At 34.0% G+C, this 15,906-nt stretch overlaps 2 protein-coding genes across 2 annotated transcripts; both read left to right on the plus strand.

Annotated features, from left to right (window-relative positions):
• The first annotated feature begins 1,874 nt into the window (after window positions 1-1,874).
• Window positions 1,875-11,618, plus strand: LOC106752402 (peptidyl-prolyl cis-trans isomerase CYP22). Its single transcript, XM_014634084.2, has 7 exons — window positions 1,875-2,126; window positions 2,755-2,778; window positions 3,895-3,982; window positions 9,751-9,843; window positions 10,229-10,261; window positions 10,362-10,418; window positions 11,135-11,618. Exons 1-7 carry the CDS (start codon window positions 1,942-1,944, stop codon window positions 11,243-11,245), a joined length of 591 nt encoding a protein of 196 aa, XP_014489570.1. The 5' UTR covers window positions 1,875-1,941; the 3' UTR covers window positions 11,246-11,618.
• A 1,305-nt stretch (window positions 11,619-12,923) lies between these two features.
• Window positions 12,924-15,489, plus strand: LOC106780789 (NADH dehydrogenase [ubiquinone] 1 alpha subcomplex subunit 6). The gene is made up of 2 exons (XM_014669092.2): window positions 12,924-13,248; window positions 14,955-15,489. Exons 1-2 carry the CDS (start codon window positions 13,036-13,038, stop codon window positions 15,138-15,140), a joined length of 399 nt encoding a protein of 132 aa, XP_014524578.1. The 5' UTR covers window positions 12,924-13,035; the 3' UTR covers window positions 15,141-15,489.
• The last annotated feature ends 417 nt before the right edge of the window (window positions 15,490-15,906 follow it).

Below are 15,906 nucleotides of genomic sequence, written 5' to 3' on the forward strand. Positions count from 1 at the left end.
ATGCTTATAAGTTAGATCTTGGAGTTCACCCCACATTTAATGTATCTGACCTTATTCCTTTTTCGGAACATTTAACTGATGAAGAAGATACTTTGTATTTGAGGACAAATCCTCTCCAAGGAGAAAGACATGATACGCGAGGACCAAACACCAAGATACATCAAGACCCTGTTACTCGAGAAATATTAAAAAGTTCCAACAAGACCTTGAAGATATCCCTGCAGAAGGTAAAGTACTCTTCGCATGCTTTGAGTGGAAGCCAGGAGACCAACCAAATGACCCAGAATGGACCAAGCCAGCACAAGGGGAAGGATAGCCAAAATTCAAGAAGAAAAGAAATAAAGGTTGGCGCTTAGCGCACCAACCCTAGCTCTCAGCGAATCCGGCACGAGCCTTATGCCTAGCTAACGCATTCCACATCTCTGCCACGTATCTGAGTGCTGATTCCAGAAGAACTTCACATGTCTCACACGTCTGCCACGTGTTTACAGATTTATATTGTTCCTTTAATCTGTACCGTTCAAAAGCTTGGAGAATCAACTATAAATTCTCCTAGCTTAGATTGTAGAGAAACTTTTGTTGAAATTGAGAATTGAATAGCTGATGTATTTCCAGCCATTTCTCATGCCGAAAGTCACCTCCTTATGCTTCCTCCAATTCCCTTCTAGCTTCTTTCCTTTGATGGATGGAGAGCCGTCTGAGCTAGATTCACTCTCCCAAACAGCACCTCACTTATGCTCTTCTACATCTTCTTCCGCTGCCGCTGATTTGAGTTCAAAGTCATCATAGTTCCAGCTGTTAGCATCTCGGAGTGTAGCGTATCAATTGTTCTTCTTTTATTGTGAAGATTTAATATTATAGTTAAAGCATGTGATTTTAGCTCCTAAATGTACTGATATACATGAGAGTTTGTTGGAAATTCATTTGTTACATTCCTATTATTAGTTCAGGTTAAAGAGGAATCTATGAAAACATTAATAAATGTTAAAACAACAACTTATAATAAAAAAGCTATTAAGAAAATATGAATAAGTTTCAAAAATCATTCTAAGATAGCACTCGTCTTATAGAACTTAACAAGCAGTAATAAGGTGCGAAATTTGAACATAAAACTGATAAAATCATTGTATCTCCAAAAACTAGAAGGAGCCTACATTTTACAAGCAATAGAAGGAGATCATAAAGAAAAGGTTGACCATAACATTTCCATGAGTCTCGATATTTCTTGCTCCTTAACTTCTTCAATGTATTGCATAATGGTAAAAGCTGTTACGCATGATTCAAAGTTTTAAATTTGATACTAGATTGTATACAAGCAACGCTAGACATATTGTTTAAGTAATTGTAATTCTCACAAAATATTAAGTATATAATTCATTTATTATTATTTTTTTCTTTTCATGAGTGATTGATAACTTGATATCAAAAGCTTAAACCAGCGCATTTGATAATCGAGAGAAAGCAGCCAAGATAAATCCTTTTTGTACGAATCTTTCTGTGAGAGTTGTGACTTATATGTGATTCTTCGTTGTTTTCTCACCTTTATATTTGGTGGTTGAGTGGATTTAAACAAAAAGGGTAATATTAAAATTAAAAAAAAAATAAGATATAAAATTAGGCATTTAAAAAATAGAGGTATGAAATTGAATTTTATAAATAAATAAAATGATTAAGACATTAATTTAACCAAAGTTTATTATTCTTGAATCTTTTATAAAAGAACTGACAAAATACCTAATATTTAAAAATAAACAGAGAAATTGAACCGTTAATACTTAATATTCTTACAGATTATTATTATTATTATTATTATTATTATTATTATTATTATTATTATTATTTTCCATTTGGTTTTTATTCCACACTTTTTCTCTTCACTTCAATTTAAAATGCGAGCTTGAAGCTCCTGGAATCGTTAAGCAGTGGTTGTCTGAAGTGAAAATGGCTGCTTCGGTGGCAGGGAACGCGACCACGAACACGAACGCGGGTGTGGAGTGGCACGTGCGTCCTCCAAACCCTAAGAACCCAATCGTCTTCTTCGATGTCACCATCGGCAACATACCTGCTGGTCGAATCAAGATGGAACTCTTCGCCGACATTGCGCCCAAAACCGCCGAGAATTTCAGGTTCGTTACTCCGTTCGATTTTGTAAAGCCTCTATTTTTCCTTATTTAGAATACGTGTAACCACTGTGCTTTATGCTTGGACTTCTTCGTTTGAACCTTGGCTTCTGCTAACGTGTTGTGGATGAACTTTCACGAATTAGAAAAAAAATGTTTTAATATGTTTAATGTGCGAGAAAATATCTCAAGTTTTGATTTTGTTCCTTATAAAATTTTTGTTTCTTTTTAAGTCCTCCGGAGATTTTATGCTGATAACTATTTCTCTGTGCCTTGACTTTGAGTGCTTCTGCTGCAACCACTGAGGGCTATGCTGATAACTATCTTCTGGGCCTTGGCTTGCTTGTCAGTTAACCTTCTTGTTAAGTTGATGAATGAATTTCTACGAATTGGAGAAAAAAAAAAGTTTTAAGTATGTCTTTGGTTCCCGAAAATATCCCAAGTTTTGATGTTTAGTCGGTAACTACACGTGCTTGTATAGACCCTAACAAGGGACTGAAACCATTTCATTTTTTCTCTCTCCTTAAATTATGGTTCGGACATTTTTGTGGGTGTTTGTTTTGCATTCAGATTCTTTCTATTGACAGAATCATCTCCAGATCAATTGATGAATTTGGCTTGTGTTGTTTGGCAGGCAGTTCTGCACTGGGGAGTACAGGTAGTGAAACAGTCTTCTCCAGTCTATCCAACAATCTATTGTGGTCTTCCGTCTCTCTTCGTTTTTGTTTTTATAATTTTTCATTTTAGATTCAAGATAGTTATGAAGATTTTGATCTATTACTGTGCATTTTTTTTAGGTGTCCACGGCCTCATTATCATCCCTGTAGTATACTTTTGTACTTTATGCTGTTGAATTGGAATATAAGATCCATAACCTTGATCCTAGTCGTCAACACTTTCTTGCTATTTCCTGCTTTCAAAGTCTGCAAGTTGAATGAGGATCAATGCTAGGGTGGTGTTGCTTTCTTGGCTTTCAGACTTTGTTTTAATGATTGCTATTATGATAGTATTTCTAAGTCAAATGTTGGTATGGTGTTGATAAGGTTGTTTATCTTGTCACCTGACAGTCATGGTTTTATACTTTGGAAATGGTTTCTCCACTTGTGGGGAAAGAAGGGGATGGATGTTAAAATCATCCCAATTGTATCCCCAAACTGTTTCACTGGGATATTTTGTTTTTATAATTTCCATTTGGACTCAAGATAGTTATGACAATATCAATCTATTATTTGCATTTTTGAGATGCCCACAACATCATTATCATAGTATACTCCGGTAGTTTATACTGGTGAATTTCAATGTAAGATTCTTAGCCTTAATCCTAGTTGGCTACATTTTCTTGTCGTTTCCTGCTCTCAGTCTGAAAGTTGAATGAGGATCCGTGCTAGGATGTTTAATGTTGCTTTCTTTGCTTTCAGCCTTTGTTTTCATGATAGTCATAATGATGAATTCAAAATAATAGTATTTCTAAGTCAAATGTTGCTGTGGTGCGATAGTATTTCTAAGTCAAATCTTGTGACCGGAAGGTCATGGTTTTGAATTTTAGAAATGGTCTCTCCACTTGATGGGATAAAGCTGCATACATCTATTTGTTGGGAAAGGGGATGGTTGTTGAAATCATTATTCTACTCATAGAAGTACAATTCTGTGAGTATGGAAGGCTGAAGTCATCCCAATTCTATCCCAAAAGTCATTCAAAGGACCAAATTGTTTGCATTTTTGGTCGGTAGGTTTAAGTTAAATAATACTTCTCATGATCTGATTTTATTGGCAGAAAAGCTGGACTTCCTGTTGGTTACAAGGGTTGTCAATTTCATAGAGTGATTAAGGATTTTATGATTCAAGCTGGCGATTTTGTAAAGGTATTGTTCTGGTGTGGTTTTTCTGACTTTATCTGTTAAATATGTACTATGTGATAGCTGAGGTGTTTGTCAACATTCATGAAAATAAAATAAGTTGATGCATATGCATGGTTTGATCTTATTGTACTATACGACATGATGCTTAACTTAGTTATAAATTCCATGTTTCATGCCCAAAAATTTTGTGGAAACTATCTTACAATTCAAGCTGGCGATTTTGTAAAGGTACTGTTCTAGTGTGGTTTTTCTGACTTTATTTGTTAAATATGTACTATGCAATGGCTGAGGTGTTTATGTCAACATTCATGAAAATAAAATAACTTGATGCATATGTATGGTTTGATCTTATTGTACTATACGACATGATGCTTAACTTAGTTATAAAATCCATGTTTCATGCCCAAAATTTTTTTGGAAACTATCTTACTATTCAAGCTGGCAATTTTGTAAAGGTACTGTTCTGGTGTGGTTTTTCTGACTTTATCTGTTAAATATGTACTATGCTATAGCTGAGGTGTTTATGTCAACATTCATGAAAATAAAATAAGTTGATACATATGCATGGTTTGATCTTATTGTACGATACGACATGATGCTTAACTTAGTTATAAAATCCATGTTTCATGCCCAAAAATTTTGCCACATCATTTAGAAGGTCATGCATGACAAATAGTTCTTCCTCATCACCACCTGATCGTCGAAAGAAGGACATCGATAGTAGTTCATTGAAATATTGTTGACAAATTTATTCCCGAGTATGCTGCTCTTGCAATTTTTCAGTCATCCACAACTGAGTCAAATCTTCTTTCTTAAACTCATAATCCTTTCGAAACAAGGCTTCCGCACTTCTTCCCAAGTAGATAGGTTTTCGTTCCAAACATCATCCAAAACAAGAAGAAAGCTTTTTCCCGTCAGATTTTCTTTCAATCTTCTGTGAACCATATCCGTATTTGTACTTTGATCAGGTGATAAAGTAACATCCTCAAGAATTTTTCTTGATACCTTCAAAACATCAAATTCAACGGAAACACAAATCCAGGCTTTGACATCAAATTCCACTACCAGAAAAAAGTACATAGATAGCGCTTTTTAAGCGCTATCTATTAATAAATAATGTACGTATGTATGTACGTAGGTATGTATGTATGTGTGTAGGTATGTACATATGTATGTACGTACCTACGTATGTAGGTACGTATGTTTGTATGTACGTATGTACATATGTATGCATGAATGTATGTATGTATGCATTGAAAGTGTGTTTTATTCTTCAAATTGGCTTCTGATGCATGCTGAGGATTCTCAATGTCCTGCAGTCCCCAAATTGTTAGGCCTTTCAGAAAGCATGCTGAGCTTTCCTAGCCAAATACCTGACTCCATGCTATGATCAACCTCAAAGACATCCATCATTATTTTAAAATTCTTTAGTTTTTTCAAACCTGGTGGCACTTTTCTCACTTTAGTCTATGTAAATTCAAGGCAACACAAAGTAGTGAGTAAATCAAAATTTGAGGACAACTCTTCCAAATGCATACTATGGTTCAACTTCATATTTGCAAGTAGGAAAGTGAACATATTTTTTCAGATAGTTTTTGTATGTTAGTTGAAGAGAGGTCTAACGAACGGAGATGCTCAAGATTGCCCACAGAGTCAGGTAACTCTCTAAGGTTAGAACAATGAGAGAGCGATAAGATACGCAAGAACTTGAACTTGGTGAACAATTCATGTATCGACATATTTCAAAACCAATAAAACCCACACACTTCCATATCTAATGTTGGCAGAAATGTACGCACCTTTTCCATTTTGCATAAAGTTCCAAATTCATAAAAGCGTCCAAAGTTACGAAGTTCAAATAAAAAATGCCGAGTTACTTTTTGTTTATTATTTGTTTGACAATGTTCGCACCTGAAATATATGTCTCTAGCGACGTATTTTGCCAAATCACTTAGAAGCTCATGCATGACAAATAGTTCTTCCTCACACCACTTGATCGTTGAAAGAAGGACTTTGATAGTAGTTCATTGAAATATTGTTGAAAAGTTTATTCCCAAGCTCTTGGATTTTTTCAGTCATCTATAACTGAGTCAAATCTTCTTTCTTAAACTCATAATCCTTGCGAAACAAGGCACAATAACCAAAAGAGGTCTTCAAATGGGGAGGAAGGTGGATATAGCTCAATGCTAAAGCGGGAACAATATCACAACAATCTTTTGGAAGTTCCCATATATCGTTTTGGAACACAGTTCCCAATTCTGAAATAGATGATTTGTTGTATAATAGACTTCCTATTGTTTTCAAGGCAAGAGGTAGTCCTTTACATTTTCTAGCAATCTTCTTGCCAATCTCTCTGCACTTTGAATTTGGAAATGCATGTTTAGCAAACAACTTGCAATTGCTCTAGAAAGTGTACTTTTGACAGCATGGTAGAAGCAACTTCCTTATTACGTGTAGTCGCAACAATCCTACTCCCTTGGACTCCGAAAAGAAGGGGCTTTCACACTTCTTCTTAATTAGATAGGTTTTCGTTCCAAACATCATCCAAAACAAGAAGAAATTTTTTCCCTGTCAGATTTTCTTTCTTTCAATCTTCTGTGAACCATATCTCTATTTGTACTTTGATCAGGTGATCTAGTAACATCCTCAAAAATTTTTTTGATACCTTCATAACATCAAATTCAACGGAAACACAAACCCAGAGTTTGACATCAAATTCCACTACTACAAAAAAGTGCATAGATAGCGCTTTTTTAAAAAACGCTATCTATTGTCAGAAAAGAATAGGTAGCGCTTTTTTCAAAAACGCTATTTATTAATAGATAGCGCTTAAAAAGCGCTATCTATAATAAACGCTATCTATAAGAAAAAAAAGCGCTATTTATGCACTTTTTTATAGTAGTGGAATTTGATGTCAAAGTCTGGATTTGTGTTTCCGTTGAATTTGATGTTTTGAAGGTATCAAAAAAATTTTGAGGATGTTACTGGATCACCTTATCAAAGTACAAATACGGATATGATTCACAGAAGATTGAAAGAAAATCTGATGAGAAAAATTTCCTCTTGTTTTGGATGATGTTTGGAACGAAAACCTATCTAATTAGGAAGTGCGTAAACCCCTTCTTTTTGGAGCTCGAGGGAGTAGGATTGTTGCAACTACACGTAGTAAGGAAGTTGCTTCTACCATGCTATTGCAGGAAGATGATAGTTGGGAGTTGTTTGCTAAACATGCATTTCCAAATTCAGAGTGCAGAGAGATTGGCAAGAAGATTGCTAAAAAATGTAAAGGACTACCTCTTGCCTTGAAAACAATATGAAGTCTATTATATAACAAATCATCTATTTCAGAATTGGTAACTGTGTTCCAAAATGATATATGGGAACTTCCAAAAAATCGTTGTGATATTGTTCCCGCTTTAGCATTGAGCTATATCCACCTTCCTCCCCATTTGAAGACCTGCTTTGGTTATTGTGCCTTGTTTCGCAAGGATTATGAGTTTAAGAAAGAAGATTTGACTCAGTTGTGGATGACTGAAAAATTCCAAGAGCTCGGGAATAAACTTTCAACAATATTTCAATGAACTACTATCGAAGTCCTTCTTTCAACGATCAGGTGGTGATGAGGAAGAACTATTTGTCATGCATGAGCTTCTAAATGATTTGGCAAAATATGTCACTGGAGATATATATTTCAGGTGTGAACATTGTCAAACAAAAAGTAACTCGGTATTTTTTATTTGAACTTCGTAACTTTGGACGGTTTATGAATTTGGAACTTTATGCAAAATGGAAAAGTTGCATACATTTCTGCCAACATTAGATACGGAAGTGTATGGGTTTTATTGGTTTTGCAATATGTCGATACATGAATTGTTCACCAAGTTCAAGTTCTTACGTATCTTTTCGCTCTCTCATTGTTCTAACCTTAGAGAATTACCTGACTCTGTGGGCAATCTTGAGCATCTCCGTTTGTTAGACCTCTCTTCAACTAACATACAAAAACTATCTGAAAAGATATGTTTACTTTCTTACTTGCAAATACTGAAGTTGAACCATAGTATGCATTTGGAAGAGTTGCCCTCAAATTTTGATTTTGTCGCCACTTTGTGTTGCCTTGAATTTACATAGACTAAAGTGAGAAAAGTGCCACCAGGTTTGGAAAAACTAAAGAATCTTAAAATAATGATGGATGTCTTTGAGGTTGATCATGGCATGGAGTCGGGTATTTGGCTAGGAAAGCTTAACATGCTTTCTGAAGGCCTAACAATTTGGGGATTGCAGGACATTGAGAATCCTCAGCATGCATCAGAAGCCAATTTGAAGAATAAAACACACTTTCAATACATACATTCATGCATACATACAAATGTACGTATATACATATGTACGTTATCTATTAATAGATAGCGCTTAAAAAGAGCTAGCTATGTACTTTTTTGTGGTAGTGGAATTTGATGTCAAAGTCTGGGTTTGTGTTTTCGTTGAATTTGATGTTTTGAAGGTATCAAGAAAAATTCTTGAGGATGTTACTGGATCACATGATCAAAGTACAAATACGGATATGGTTCACAGAAGATTGAAAGAAAATCTGATGGGGAAAAAATTTCTTCTTATTTTGGATGATGTTTGGAACGAAAACCTATCTAATTGAGAAGAAGTGCGGAAGCCTTGTTCCGCGAAAATTTTGTGGAAACTATCTTACTAGTGATGAATCCCTTATAGATCTGTGAAGAGGTTCACTGTGAAATTGCTGTAGTGGGTTAGTGTGATGATTGCTATTTTGATGACTTTAAATAAAATTCCTTAAAAATTATACTGCACACAAAAATACTCAATGAAAAAATAATCCAAAATTTAAGACATTAATAATGAGTAAATTATAAATGAAAGGCTGAGCAACACCCCAGAACAAAAGCAAGAAATTTGTGAGACAAAAAGTACTTGCATGAAAATTGAGTTGTGCTATGGACTTGTTGCAAACTTCAAGGACCAAAAGCAAATGTAGTGTTGTAAGGTTTTCTTCTAGAATTTTCTTGTGATCCTTGCAATATCTTTTTATTTGAAATCCTACAAAAAGAAAACACAATTTACGACCTCAAAGTTCCCTTTTGAAGATAATTAGATATTAGATATTACTCCCACTTCTTAAAACAAGCGTTCTTGCCTATAATATTCTTTTTTATACGCCACCAGCCAAAACCTTTTCTTCTAGAAGAAATCTCACTTGACGTGCATAAGCACTATGATAATGATAGTCTTCCATGAAACCATTAGTTTTAAAGATAAGATCTTGTCTATAATCCTTTTTTTACATCCACTACATTAATCTCACTTGTGGTCCTTTCTTTCCTCTAACACTCCCTCATACTAAAGTTTAATTCCTGTATTTATAGCTCCTTATTTTTTTCTTAAACCTGATCAATTTCTTGAAGACAGATGATGTTAAATCATGGTATCCACCTCCAGAATACCAATATTCCAATTTGCAAACCTAATAAAAAACTTCTGGACATGCTTGGGTTTAAATTCAATTATGTATAGTTTGGTGATATGTATAAGCTAAGATAGTATACTGTTTATTTTGTTTAGTTAGTACCACTGTTCATGTATATGCATTAATTGATCTATCTTTGAATTTACCTGCATGCAGTTCTGCCCTCTATTTTAATTCATAAGATTTTTATGGTTTGGATAAATGTTGTCAGGAGCAACAGTAGTACTAATCCAAGTTTTATAGAAAATCCTTATTCTAATAAATTCTTCCTTGGTAGGGTGATGGTAGTGGATGTGTTTCAATTTATGGACTTAAGCTTGATGATGAAAACTTTATTGCCAAACACACTGGCCCTGGCCTTCTGTCGATGGTATGTATTCGATTGTGCCTTCTGTACTGAGATGATTGCAATGTTTCTCAATTCCTTAAATAGCTTCGTAACTGGAGCACTAATTGACAGTACTTACACAAATCTACACGACAGTTCCTAACAAGGTTAATCTTCAGAGTTTTTGCATCCTGCACACTGTGGAATCATACAATGGTTATCAATTTGTGAAATAGCTCCTTAACTGGAGCACTAATTGACAACGCTTACATAAGCAAATCTACATAATATTTTCGAACAGATTTCCATACAATTGTTTTTCTTCCTTAACACTTTGAAATCATATTGATTCGATATATATGTCTAAATTATGCTTTTACTTGTTATAATGTAAAAAAGGATTAAGTCCAGTTTGTCTAATCTGCAGGCAAATAGTGGACCAAATACCAATGGTTGTCAGGTAATTTTCCAATTGTCACCCCGTTTTCCTTTCCCTTCTGAGTGGCAACGTTAAATTGGTCATGTTGTATTTCTACTGATATATCTTCCCTATCTTGCAGTTTTTTATAACATGTGCAAAATGCGACTGGCTTGACAACAAGCATGTCGTTTTCGGGGTATACTTTCATATCTTCTGTTGCATATATTAATTATTCTTCAAACAGCCACCAGAATCTGAATTTAATTGTTCCTCAAGTTTTATGTCTTCATGCCTTCAAATTGATGCCAGATATTTGGGTAACAAAGATTCCAAGATTTTATCAGCTCTGTAAACTTAGAATAATACCTTAAGCCTGAGAGCTGAACAAACTAAATCAACTTTCAAATTTAAGTAACGCGAGTCAAAATGTGAAGGTTTTTTCGGCATGCACATATTGTTAATTGCTTATTATGCCAAATGTGATGGGAAAAAGTGATACATTTCCCGTTGAGGGGAGGACTACATTCCTTGCTCATTTCTCAGTTATTGTCTAAAATGAAATTTAACCTGCCTCAAAAATTCATATGCACTCTTGTCTATTGGAAATGTTACTAGCATCTTCCTTCTTCCTGTTAGAATAATTACATTTATGTATCATAATTAAGCTTAAGCAGGGTGTAGTCCGCTAAATAATTTATTAATTGTACCTATGATCGTATCTAATTCTGCACCTAGGTGTCTAGTGCAGTCCTTAATCTTTCATGTACTCTTGTATTAGTTTTTCAATATAAATAGAAGATAGTGAGAGGGATCTTTTTAAGCCCTCTAGAAATATATTTATCTGTTTTAATCTCAAGTCTCCCAAACTTTTGATGTGTTTGTGCATTTACAATCTCTCTCCCCCTTTTGCAGAGAGTGCTTGGAGATGGCCTTTTGGTTGTGAGGAAGATTGAGAATGTGGCAACTGGACCCAATAACCGGCCAAAATTAGCTTGTGTCATTGCAGAATGTGGTGAAATGTAAATTTTAATGCAACTTCGCCAACAAACAATTGTCCCCCAAACAATTGATTGAATCCTCTACACCAACTGCACTCACTATACAGGTGTGGAATTGCACTACATGTATTTCTTTGTGCCCCCTTGAAACTAAAAATTCTTGTCATGGGACTTTTTAATGTAAAACTGGATAATTACATCAGCATACAGTTGAGTAGCACAGCTAATTGAATGGTTTTGCTCGAGGATGACAGAATGATCTTACTGTGATGCATCTTTTAGGCCCATAATCATCATACATGTACACGCAGTTGGTGTATGCAAGTTATAGTTTTTTTTTTTTTTTTCTTATAGACAAATGTTATTTGTTTTTTTGGTTAATGGAAGAATTGAACTCATCCACAATCTCTTTCACCCTTTCAAACCTTTCAAGTCAATTTTATATCTTTCAAATATTATTGGAATGAGTTGATTCCAATATCTTTTTCATCTTCCCTCCCAAATGCAAGTTAATAGTGTGTTAATCTAATCTCAAAAGTAGCAATTTGCTCCCTATGTTAATAAAATCTAGGGAAACTCTTAGGAGTTTTGCATTATAACACAAGTATTACATGTTACATTAATTATCGGAAGTAATGACCAGATCCACTGCAAAAGAAAACGTAAAAGTTATAGCTTCTCTTTTATATTATTTTTTAATTAAAATTAGAACTTTGTAATGTGTTAAATTTTAGAGTAGCTTTTATTTTATAATTTATTATAACCAAAATCTTGTTTTAATTAAAATTAACGCTATAAACACTAATATTGTTATATATTCTCTTATGATATATTTTTTAAACATTTAGTACAGTCACTTTAACACAAAATAAGTAATTACTTTCTATGCCACTCATTTCGTTTTATGATTCCTCCTCACATCCTCCAAAAATGACCTTTCTAATGGTTTTTTTTAATTAATATTTTAGAAGTATATTTTCTATACATTTTTAATATAAAACTCCTAAAGCATGTTTATATATAGTCTGATCCTTTTAATTGTGTAACAAATGAATTCCCACAATTATAAATTCATAATACATAAATAAATTTGTTATAGTTTAGTTTTTTAATATAAATATAATTCTAGAGGTTTAATTACGAAATATACGAATAAAAATTCAGAAACTCAATTCGAAATGTTTGTGATTATGAAATAATCAACCACGATAGCATAAGGGGAATAACTATTAGCATACTTTAGAATATATCTAATTGTAGATATTCCTACTCAATTATTTTTATTTTTTAAATGTTATAATTTAGTTTTTTGTCACACATTTTATCATTTTTTTTCATTTCATGGATAAGTTAACAGAACGGTGATATATCATGAAAAAAAATAAAAAAAGAAGTCGAAACTATGTTTTACAAAAATTGGTAACAAAACAATTTCTTAGAAAAATGGTAACACTTTTTATTACTCTTTTGACATTTTTATAAATCATTAAAATATGTAAAAACATGATGGTAAAATAAATAAAAAAATGAATTGATAAATTTAAGTAATGTAGATGAATGTAAATTGAAAAATGAAAAAGAAAAAAAAAATGGTGTACATAGTAATCCCCTAATGGGGGTGTACATGTTATAAGCACAAAGCCCAAATTCAAAACGATGCCGTCGAGCGCGTGGCCATCATGTGTTTCTCACGCGTTCTTTCTTCCATTTTTTCTCATCGCAATAAACCAGGTTCAATTTCTAGGGAAGAATAGAAGCAAGAAACGCAAAAGCGATCGATTTGTGACTCAGTGAGTTCCGAGTTACAGGCTAGAAATGGCGAGCGCGCTTCGGAACGTGAAGGTGCTTCCGAACTCGGCGAGTGTGGAGGAGGCGCGTCAGCGCGTGTTCGATTTCTTCAGAGCAACGTGTCGTTCTCTACCCTCCGTCATGGAAATCTACAACCTATACGATGTAACCTCTGTCGCCCAGCTCCGTTCCACCGTCGCCTCCGAGATCCGCAAGAACATCGGCGTCAGCGATCCAAAAGTATTTTTCATTTTTTTTCATTATTCTTTAATTTTTTTAATTTGTTTTTGGAACATCTTCTAATCTTCTTCTGAGCTTCAATCAATTTCGGTCGAAGGTAGTGGTTGAAGATTATTATTTACTTATTCATTCACCAATTGACCTTCAGTGTTATAGATTTGATTTTGTTCAGTAAGTACATTGCAGGGAATTAGGGTTATGTAATTACAAAAAGTAATGGCAAAATATGAATTTGAAACAGAAATAAAAGTAGAGTAAATGCCTTCTTATTGATGCTGTTTCTCGGTAAGATAATAAAGATGTAATATTTTGTTGTTTGTGATGGAAGCATTGCAATTATTGATTCAATGGGGTCGCTTGTTGTTTCTTTCAAATTGGATTTGGAGCAAGCTAGCTTGGTTATGTCTAGGAATTCGATAAGAAAGACTTTTTTTGAGATATTAGAAAGCATATACGATAATCTCCCTCAGTGTTAATGTCCTGACAATTTTGTTTTTTAACCAAGTTTAATGATGTCATGTTTGCAACGAACCTCACCTTATGGGATAAGGTTATTGTTAAACTATTTCAATGTATAATCTGGTTAACTTTCAAATTGCGTGTTCTGTTAATGGAGTACCATTTGAAACATGCTGTATGAAAATTCTTCTGTACGTCATTTAGTGTTTGTTTGGTAAAGAAAAAAGAAATAAAACCTGCGAAAATAGAAAAGGCAAATGGTGTTAATCTAAAAATAAGGTGGAAATTAAAGGTGCTTGGTTGAAGAGAAGTAGAGAACAAATTAGTTGAGAGTTGAAGAGATGAATAAAAAATAGGTAAGAAATAGAGTGGAAAAGTACTAGTGTACACCACTCTATTTTATTCAATCAAACAATGAACAGTATTTCCAATCTCCTCATCTATTTTCTCCAACAAAAAAGGGTTGAATTAACTCGTCGAGAGCAAATTTTACTAAGTGTCTTTACTTTGTAAGTTGTGGACACATTGCTTGATTAAACTATAGGCTAACGAATGGGAAGAGTTTTGTAATGGTTACCTAAGCTTATAGGATTTTCTCCTCTTCTAATTCAAGGGGATGCATTTCTATGATTTACGTATAGTAAAGAGGAGGCTGCATTCTTTGATCTAATGTCTTGCAAATGTGAAGGTGGAGGTTTTAGTTTCAACTTTATCATTGTCATGATAGAAACATGTGGAAAAATAGGATATGTCTTGTTGATATGTGGTTTAATTAAGGCTCCAAATTGGGTTTTCCAGATGGCGACCCATGACTATAATTGTTTTTTTTTGTTGGCAACCTGTGAATCGTGTTTTGGTTGTCAGCAAATTAACATTTATGATTAGCTTTGTTATCTCTTATTTCATGCCATGCTTAATGTTGTTATACCTCTGCAAATTTTGTAGAACACCACAATCTTTCTAAATATTTTATGTCTGGATTTGTCCGAAGACATGTCAGATTCTTCCTTTGATCCTTAGACACGATGAAACTTTCAAGCACGAGTTATTTTTGTGTACTTGGGCTCAGTGACTCTCCCCTTCAATGCAAAAAACATATATTCTACTTGGACATATAGTTTTTATTCAAATTCAGTATCTCACAGATGCAATGCATGGAAGACTTTGAAAGTGATACTTCAGTAAAAACTAAAGAATTATATCTGTGAAAGCTTTTAAGAATATCACTAATGTTTGTGGACGTTCAGGTGATCGATATGCTGCTTTTCAAAGGGATGGAAGAGCTGATGAACGTTGTGAACCATTCCAAGCAGAGGCATCATATCATTGGTCAGTACGTAGTTGGTCAGCAAGGGCAAGTGCAGGATTCAGCCTCAAAAGACCCGGCCATCTCTCCCTTTCTGAAGAATTTCTACAGCAGCAACTACTTTTGAAACTTGGTCATAAGCTGTTCTGTTTCCTCAAATAAAGAATTATCTTAAAATGTTTTTGTATGTCAATACTGGATGAGGTAATGCTTTTGGTTTTGGATCAAACTACTGCATTCATTCTTCCTGGCTTAAGTTAAAAAGTGATATTTTTGCTGATTGTCGTGCATGCTTGCACACTGCTGAAAATATTGTTACGTGTAAGTCTATTTTATATCATTCCAGATGAATGAATACATTGCATAGCATGTTAGAGAAATAATATTGTATTTTTGTGTAATAATTCCATGATATTCGGTCACCACGATTCGCAGGTGCTAATGATTTTTTATGAAGCATCCTGCCTTTGCATTCCCATTAAGTGCCTTTTACGGTTCGTTTGGTATTTTGCAGATTTAGGGGGAGTAGAAGAAATAGATGAAAAATAAGTTTGTGCATTTGGTTGTGTAAAAATAGTTGGGTAAGGAAGTATCTATTTTTTTTTAAGATCTGTGATATAGAGTTTATGACAATTTACACATTTCGCTCAACTAGTTTAACTCCTTCACAGTTGTGTAAGGAAGTTAAAAGATGTAAAACTTGTTAGAAACTACACGATAATTGTGAATCTTATCATGAATGATCGAGATCTGAGAAATTAGGATATTTACTATGGTTTATGTTTTGACCAACAAAAGACAAAGTTGACCTGCTATGTGTAGTTGTAGTAGTCCTATTCCAAACATGTTTGTCTACAAAGTTTTAGTATATCGATCCTTGGGAATGTAAAACG

The sequence above is a fragment of the Vigna radiata genome, unplaced genomic scaffold (genome assembly GCF_000741045.1).
Source record: "Vigna radiata var. radiata cultivar VC1973A unplaced genomic scaffold, Vradiata_ver6 scaffold_206, whole genome shotgun sequence".
Classification (NCBI taxonomy): domain Eukaryota; kingdom Viridiplantae; phylum Streptophyta; class Magnoliopsida; order Fabales; family Fabaceae; genus Vigna; species Vigna radiata.

What these genes read in the sequence shown, in the direction of transcription:
- LOC106780789 (XM_014669092.2), top strand. Translation starts at nt 13,036, where the DNA reads ATGGCGAGCGCGCTTCGGAACGTGAAGGTGCTTCCGAACTCGGCGAGT. An exon ending in TCGGCGTCAGCGATCCAAAA is followed by an intron (nt 13,249 to 14,954) that starts GTATTTTTCATT and finishes GTGGACGTTCAG; the next exon opens with GTGATCGATATGCTGCTTTT.
- LOC106752402 (XM_014634084.2), top strand. Translation starts at nt 1,942, where the DNA reads ATGGCTGCTTCGGTGGCAGGGAACGCGACCACGAACACGAACGCGGGT. An exon ending in TTCTGCACTGGGGAGTACAG is followed by an intron (nt 2,779 to 3,894) that starts GTAGTGAAACAG and finishes TTTTATTGGCAG; the next exon opens with AAAAGCTGGACTTCCTGTTG. An exon ending in CAAATACCAATGGTTGTCAG is followed by an intron (nt 10,262 to 10,361) that starts GTAATTTTCCAA and finishes CCTATCTTGCAG; the next exon opens with TTTTTTATAACATGTGCAAA.